The sequence below is a fragment of the Parasteatoda tepidariorum genome, chromosome X1, assembly GCF_043381705.1.
Source record: "Parasteatoda tepidariorum isolate YZ-2023 chromosome X1, CAS_Ptep_4.0, whole genome shotgun sequence".
Lineage (NCBI taxonomy): Eukaryota > Metazoa > Arthropoda > Arachnida > Araneae > Theridiidae > Parasteatoda > Parasteatoda tepidariorum.
The window spans coordinates 20,739,718-20,748,481 of NC_092214.1; the positions used below are offsets into that span (position 1 = coordinate 20,739,718).

Sequence of the window (8,764 nt, forward strand, 5' to 3'; positions counted from 1 at the left end):
ATTCATTTTTATACCATATGCAATAGATTGGACACTTATTCAAATGATAGTTTAGCTTCTTGCGGATAAACCAACAGACTAATTTACGCAATTTCAATTGCACAGTACAAACGCAAAGTAACTGTGCAACAGAAATTTTCATTAATGTATATATCGTTTAACACACGCTCAGTGCTTATGTGTGTTAAATATTTAATAAATTGTTAAATTATATTATTTACTTAAACATTTGTAATTACAACTAAGTATGAAATACATTACCTAGAATTTATCAGAACGAATTGACAGAATTATTGCTATATCAGTCCTTAAAAGTGTTAGAATAAAATTTTACAAATAATGCAGTGTTAGCTCCTTTAAGCGAGCAGAAACTTGAATAAAATTATAATAAAGTTTTACTGACAAGAAAATCCTCAATATAAAATATATCATTCAATCCTCCTAGGTGTTTATTGTTACTGAATTATTAAACTGCTTTATTTTTTAAACATTTTTTATTAATTTTCAACTAGTTATAAAACAAATAAAACATACTATGTTATAAAAAATAAAAAGATCTATTACTATGGCAGTCTTCAGAAAAGGAGGTATAAAAGCTAACATTTTTGTAGTCTAAGTTCATTGAGGAGAGTATCTACTTAAAAATAAAATTATAATAATTTTAAATTGAGAAAACTTTAAAAAAAGTAAAAATTCATAACGTTTCATATAAATAACTAACACCGTAGGTGTTACTATTCAATACTAATAGGTGTTAATTATTTATTAAATTTTTTAATTATTTTACTTTTTTAAATATTTATAATTAAGCTTCAACTAATTATAAAGCAAATATTATAGATTTTATCATGAAGAATTAACAGAATTATTATTATAGCAGTTCTCTAAGAACGGGGACACAAAATTTCACATTTATGCAATGTTAGTGGCTTGAGCGGGTGGTTACTTAAGAATGAAATTATAATGGTGTAGTAATGAATTAAAATATATAAAACATTAAATAAGCACTATATTTAAAATTTATAAGACATTTAAAAAACACTGTAATAAAAATTTATAAAGTATAAAATAAATACTGAATTAAAGTTAATGTAACACAATATTTAAAAATTATAAAACATTAAATAAACATTACAACTTAAAATTTATAAAACGTAGATTAACTTTTTCTTTTCAATTTTATTTTTATCCGTAAACCTTGTTTTATTTGTTTCGACTATTTTTTAATTTCATGTACAAGGAAAATCTAAAAATTAAAATTTAACAAAGTTAGTTTTTACACATTTTTATTATAATGAACAAAACGGCGGTAATGTTTTTAAGAAATTTTATTTTAAGATTAAGTTCTATGTTTTGAAAATTTCAGTTTTAGGGAACACTATTAATAAATTTTTAGCCATTGCGGGAAAAAATATTATATTTTTTCTTTAAAATGTATTTTATTTTAAAAACAGTCATACATACAGTTTGATTAATTTATTTTTCTCTTATAATTTTTAGTATGCTTAACAATTGAAATATATGGTAAAAATTATTTTAAAAAATTAAAATAAATATTCCATTATTCACCTGAATCTAATTCTTTCATTTTTCCAGCAAATTTTTTGTTTTATTCTTGCCACGCAGATTTCACAATTCTCCGATAACCTTTACTGGGAAGCTGGGAAAATCACGTTGCGATATGTATAAGTTTTCATTAATAAAGTTAAAATATTTTTTTAAATATTCTAAACATATAGTGATGCAAGAGAACGAAATAGTTTTTTTTCACTCTACAGTGCAACCTGACAGTAAATACAATGTCTCTAAATAGGTGCGACCTTTGTGTCCGAATATCTGTTATAGTTTATACAATTTGAGCCAAATCTGGCCAATTTCTGATAATAATAAACTAAGAGCATTAAACTGTGCTTTCAGAAAGAAGTAGAATCATACGATATCATGAAGTGATAGATGCGGAATGCTATTATTTAATGTATTTATCGCGATTTTATGCTAGTTGACACATCTTATTTAGTGAATTTATCGCTTCTTTAAACTAAGCGATTACACCTTCTCAATTTGATTACAGCAAATTGTTTAGGGTAGTAGATAAACATTGGCACTAAGTTGTTAACATGCGTATAAATGAGTTGATTTATTTTATTTGCCTCTAACTTGGGAAAAATCTGCTATTTTTTTCAAAATATAGCAAATTCTAATATTGTTTTAAAACATTTACAAACTTTTTAAGATAAAACTATGTATAGTAAAGAATAAAAATAGGAATTTATAACAATAAATGATAATAATAACATACAAAAGCAGCGAAACCCTATTTTTAAAGCAGTAACAGAAAAAAAACTCAAAATTTCCTCATTTTTTATTCACAACAAAGTCACAAACTCAAATTACAACGTCAGAAAAGTTATGTGTTTAAACCCTTATAAATGTTTTTATAGTTTATAAATATTACTTTTCATAATACTGTACTTTTCGATTTGATATTTTAGCACTTTTTCTATATGTCATTTCCAGATGACTTACGTATGAAAACCCATGAAATCGTAATTTATCGCAATGATTAAAAACAAAATATTTTATTTCCCTTTTTCTAGAAGAACAAGAGGAACGAACGAAATATAGTTAGGTAATTACTGAGGGATAAATGATATAGAGTATTTCAAGTTATAAATGGCTATGCTTTTTTTACTGCTCAAATCGAAAACTGCTTTTTTTATGTTTCTTCAGTTTTGGTTATATTTGTCTACAGTTACAGTTTGTAAAATGCTAAAAATTATGAGTATATATGTTTATGTAAAATTTTGTTGATGTTAAGTGCGTTTAAAAAGTTCATTTTACTTCTAAAAGCTAAAGTTTCTTGCTTACATCATGCGAATAAAAAATGCAAAATTTTTGCGCATTTTTCTTGGTTAAAAAATCATTGCCTTAAATATCATTCGAAACTTCTCCAATTTTTGGAAATGTTGGTTAGACTAATACAATTCCAAGGGTCTAAAAATTTTCTAATTAGCATGTGAGATTGCTTAGTAGCATGTGAGATTGCTTAGTAGATTGCTAAGTAAACAAAAAAAAATATTTTAGATAAACGGAATCGTAATTTAATTGAACGTCGTAAAATTGTTATTATTATTATTCTTCTTTTTCGAACCATAATTTTCAGTAAATGATGATCTTTATTTCCACAAAAAGTTGGAATTTTTAAGTTTCGCTGTAATGACAGTTTTTCCTTCATATTTAGTTTTCTTGTTTCACTTGCATTCCTAATTGTAAAATGTATTCATCAAGCATAATATATCAAGCGTAATAAGCATTTTGTTTCATATGATGTTCCTTACCATTTGATTGAGGATTAATTCCATAAAATTTAAAAGAAAATTAATAAGTAAATAAAAAGAATAAATAAATAAAATGAATTAAATTTCAATAAAATTATTATTTGTTTCTTTAAAATTCTGATTTAAATAAAGTCAAAATATTCACTCAAATTTCCAGAGTTATTGTAATATATATTCATATAGACTGAATAGGAAAATTATTTAACTTCTACTTTGTTTTAATTTATTTTACTTATATTTATTTAATCTATTTTAATCTCAAAAATATTAAATTCATAGTTAAGCTAAATATTAGAAATTTTTTTTTTAGAATTAGAATTTTAATTTTTTTGGAATTATAACTTCATTTTCGGCTTCGCTTGTGTTCGTATTGCAATATTTATTTATTGAAATATTTAAAATTTTTATCCATTTTGTTTTATGCATTATTAAGTATCATTTGATTAAGTATTAGTTCTGTGAAGTTGAAAAAAAGTAAATAAATGAAAAAAATTAAATAAATTTGTAATAATATTAAAATTTGTTTATTTCAAATTCTAACACAAGCAAAATCAAAATATCCACTTCAAATTCTTACCTTATTGTATATATTCCTGTAAATAAAAAATGAAAAATAGTTAAATTTAAACAATATTTTTCATATTCACTTAAGTTTTCCGAATGAGTTTTAGAGCAAAGCACGTCTTAATCATTCAGTTACTAAAAAGTTGCGTGTAGGCTTTCTAATTTAGAAAACTACTTTGTTTCTTAAAAATTGGTTAATCGAATACAAAGATTACGAAGCACTCTACCACTCTTCCTATCAGAAATCTGGATTTGCTTAATCAAAATAAACAAAAGAGAATGCCACTTTAGCTGAACATAATTTAGTTATAAAACATAGACTTTTTTTAACCTTGGTCTCACTTTATCAAGATTGGCGCCAGACATTCTTGCATTCAATTGGTCAAAAAAAGCAACCATTCAGTGTTTAGCTGTTCACTAAAAATGTTTTATTTAATAATATTTTGAATAGAAAAATAGCAACTTCATTCTTTGATAGAGACGGTCAGAACAACGCTAAGTCGCTACTCGCTCTTTGTCGTTGAGTAACAATATTTGATGTTATTTACGCTGATCTTGATAAGATCAGAATTGATGAATGATTAGTTTAACAAGGACTTCCTATTTATTGAATACAGATCAGAATTGTCTTCTGGACAGGGTCTTGACCTCGAACATTCAACGCGTGTTAGTAATTGTTTGATTAAATATAAATTTTAATAATTACATTTTTTGTAAAGCAATAATTTTATATTTAAATAATTCTTTTTTAATTGCACCACCTGCAACTTAAAATTACGCAGATTGAATAGTAAGTGGTTGAATTTCTGTACATCATATGCTGTATAAAAATGTGCAACGTTACGAACCATAGTATTGTTTACATTTGATGAAACTTTTCCAAGCTGTTGTCGTACAAAGCTGCGGTGCCGAAAAGAACTATATTATCATGCAATCTAACCCTTTTCGAAATAAATCACTTGGTGCTACAGTTTAACTTAAACGGAAACACTTTGTAACTGTGAATTATATTGAACCATAATATGCTAATGTATGAATTTGCTAAAATATTTCTAGGCTGCTATAGTGCAAAGCTGCTGTGACAAGTAGAACTTTATTAACATACAATTGATGAAACAGTTAAGCTTAACGGAAACACGTTTCTGTTTAACACCTTTTTAATATTGCAGCAAACTCGCATGGTATGTTTCAAGGCTCGGATGTTATGATTTAACGTTAAACTGATTTTCCCGAGACTGTACTTTTCAATGGTTAAATATGCTTTGATAATTACTAGCATATAGTTGCACGGATATAGCAGTTAATGATTGCATTTTAACTTATTATATACTGCTTAATATTGTGAAGCGCGTTGTACCATAATTTTCTTCCAATTTTTTGAAACTTCTTTGTATTGCGAAATTGAACTATATTATCACAAAAATTAAACATTCTTTAATTTCATTGCAATGGTTCAACTTGATTTCATTTCATTGCTATCGTTCAACTTGAATAAATGCTTTAAAGTATTTATAGTTAGTTATTATATATTATAAATTTAAATCAATAATAAATTTTTGATGAAAAATTGAAAAATTCTATTCTAACTGAAGGTGAGTCGTTAATTTCATTAATTTTGCAATGTGCTTTTTTCAAAAAAAATATTTAAAAATCTTATTAAGTTTAATGAAAAAACTGCCTATTTGTTGAGACCTAAAAATAAATTCAAATTTATGGATACAATTATTAGTTTTAAAAGTAAATTATTATTTTTACTGACATATAATTGTTAAGTTTATAAATAAACCATTAATTTTATAGCTTTAATTTAAAACTGAATTTTTAGACAAGATTTTCTAGAAACACAGAAGAAAACAAGAAAAAAAAATGGATCAAGGAATTTCAAGTAAAAGAAGAAAAAATATTAAAATTTATTAAAAACTTTTCTATTAAAAATTTAATATCAAATTTCTGAATAATTTAAAAATAATAATATTAAAAATTTGAAAAATTCACGATGAAACGATCTACTCTCGTCATGAGCTCACAAGTGCATATCCGCAAAATAAAATGCGCTCTAATAATTGATTAATATTACCAAATCAAAATATATCAATACAATAACGTGAGGATACATGATACATATATACATGATACATANCTGTGTTATAAAATATATTCCAACAAAAATAAAGTAAAAAGTAATAAGTGCAAAACTTCTCTTGACGTCAAATGTGTCCTTGTTAATACACATGATCTTGAGACATTACATTCCTTATGGTATAAAAGAATACAAAACTGCGACATTTTAATGATTAACAACTGAATTAACTACGTAAATGGAATAAATTTTAAGCTTTATTTTAAAATAGATGTCATTGAGAAATATGAAGGTCACCTTATTTAAGTTTTAGTTACTAATTAATTGTTTAAAAATACTACTTAATTTGCAAAGCGCAGTCATTCCTCATAATATCTTTCACTATGTTTAATAATTAATTGATATTAATCAATGATGAATAATTTCCTATTTATTCAATTTTTTTCCAGAAATAATTCTAATTTAGTAACTGTTATGACTCAAATAATCAACTCGCTTTTAACTATTATTTCTTTAATTCGAACGGTTCGTTATATGCTTCCAATTGGGAGCATGAAATTTTTACGACTATTTATCATTTTTAATTTTCGCGACTATGTTATCATCACACCAAGAAGTAATTCTTCCTCACATTATTTCAATGAATATTTTTGGGCTTTCTTATGTCAAAGAAAAGGAACTGTGCGTAAATATTTGTTCCGCAATTACCTTAGTTTTTTTAATTGAAGCACTTGTTGCAAAAAGAAATTCTGGTTTTCTAAAGTTCAAATAATGAGAATATGCAAAATAACATGCTTCACTTATGTTGAAGTTTCAAATTGTATCGAATCTAATATGTAATTTTATTATTGTAGAACCTGTTATCATACTTTTTAAACTTGATTTAATGATATTATAGATCAATTTGAAGGGAAATATTGCTTAATTTTACACCTTATTAAGCGCGCTGCAAATTTATACACTATAAATTGGCATGATTTGCATAAATTTTCAATGTGTTTTCTGAGAGTCAAGGCAAATTTCTACGAGTGTAAAATTAGAAGAAAATGCAATTCAAAATTGATTTCTTTTCAAAATATGTTCTTCTATCTGTGTTCGATGTTTTAACAGCTGAGATGTTACTTAAAAACCATTATTAAATTACAGGACTGAAGGATAACAAAGAATTTACTTTTTCCTAATTTCAACCTCATTTTTTTGAACTAATATAATTCCTATAACTATATAGACATTAAGGTTTTCTGTGTACCTAAATAACGAAAAAAATGAGTCGAGTCTTGCGTATAAAGCGTGAGTTTACCAGATTTATTTAATCAGAGATCATCTCTAAGTTTTGAACCAGTTTCCACTTTTATATTAACAAATTACCTTTCTAGTATTCAGCACAGAATGCAAACAATAAATTTTATAGCTAATATTCGCAGTATAAAACTATAATGCTCAGGGATTCTGTATGTATTATTAATGCTGCATTTTTAACGTGTTAAACAGCTTTGAAGTTCAATAAGTATTGCAAATGTTTTGGAGGTTTCTTTCACGCCATCATATTTTATCTTAAATTAAACTGCTGTTTATACAAGGCACATTTTTTTACACACTATCCTGTGAAGAAACTTATCACTACTTTTTAAAAAAATTCCGATCAATGTACCGCAACATTCGTAAAATCCATTTTTTTTTCGCAAAATTTTATATCGTAATTTTGATTGCAATATTTAGTTAATTACAGTGATTCAGTGATTGCTGCAAATATGTTATTGAAAAATTATGGCATATCAGATGTTTATTTGTTCCCTAGAAATATACAATTAAAATAGACTTTACAGTAAAAAGTGCCGGCACTCATGGTGTCAATACTTTTAAGTATAATTTGATATAGAATGTTTTAGAGTGCTTTCCCAAGAAGAAGCGACTCTCACGTAAATCCACAGTTAAGTTAAATGGAGAGAGAATTTCTGTTCAAACTACAATAGACTATCTTGGTTTCAAGATTAATGGTCAGTTGTCCAGGTTTGGTGACCACAGGTGGCCAGCCGACCAGCGAAGCGGGTTTACGACTTTTCACGGCCACTGCGTTGCCTCTCGTCTTCACTTCCGGGGGTCGTCAGAACTCAGGCCCGTCAGAAGCGGAAACCACACAGCCGCCACCCAGAAGACGCGTGTGCAGTCCTGCTCACCTAGTGCCCAATCCTACAACCCTACAGACCCAATAAGCCCGTCTGTCGAGGCTTGCTGAAAGGGAATGGGTTAGTACGAACATAATTGCAATTCCAATTACAAAATTAACAAAGGTTACAATTAAAACAGTTAATTATTGCGCGATTGTCGTTACTAAAGAGATAATTAAAAACCTTATTCAGCAGCTGACATTATTACTTAAAAGTTATAACAAATTACACGAATTAAATCACATGATAAATGACTAATAACGATAATTATTATAACTATTAACAAGATAGCTAACTTATAAACTTACTTATAAATATAAATATTGGCGTTACTAATAAACTGACTTCACTTGGACTGTACATTTATTAATTAAAATAGGAAACTGTGTTGCGCCAGTTACATATTTTAATTATTATTATTGGGAATTGCTATCGCTTTTTGTTGGATCAGTATCAGTTGGTTATCAGTATCATTTGGAAATATTTGAAACAGTCAATTGATGTATTACCATTACAGGTTATTTATATTTACTTTGTATTACAATTTACATTTACATTTACTACATATATATATATATATATATATATATAACATGCGAATGATTTAGCAGAAT

The 8,764-nt window shown here is 26.3% G+C and overlaps 1 protein-coding gene across 1 annotated transcript in view; it reads right to left on the reverse strand.

Moving 5' to 3' along the window:
* Positions 1-1,965, reverse strand: part of LOC107456903 (uncharacterized) — a 44,483-nt gene extending 42,518 nt beyond the window's left edge. Inside the window, exon 1 of the mRNA XM_071187772.1 lies at positions 1,570-1,965. Within this exon, the coding sequence (XP_071043873.1) occupies positions 1,570-1,588 (19 nt within the window). The 5' untranslated portion in view covers positions 1,589-1,965. The remainder of the gene's footprint in view (positions 1-1,569) is intronic.
* Positions 1,966-8,764: the final 6,799 nt, after the last annotated feature.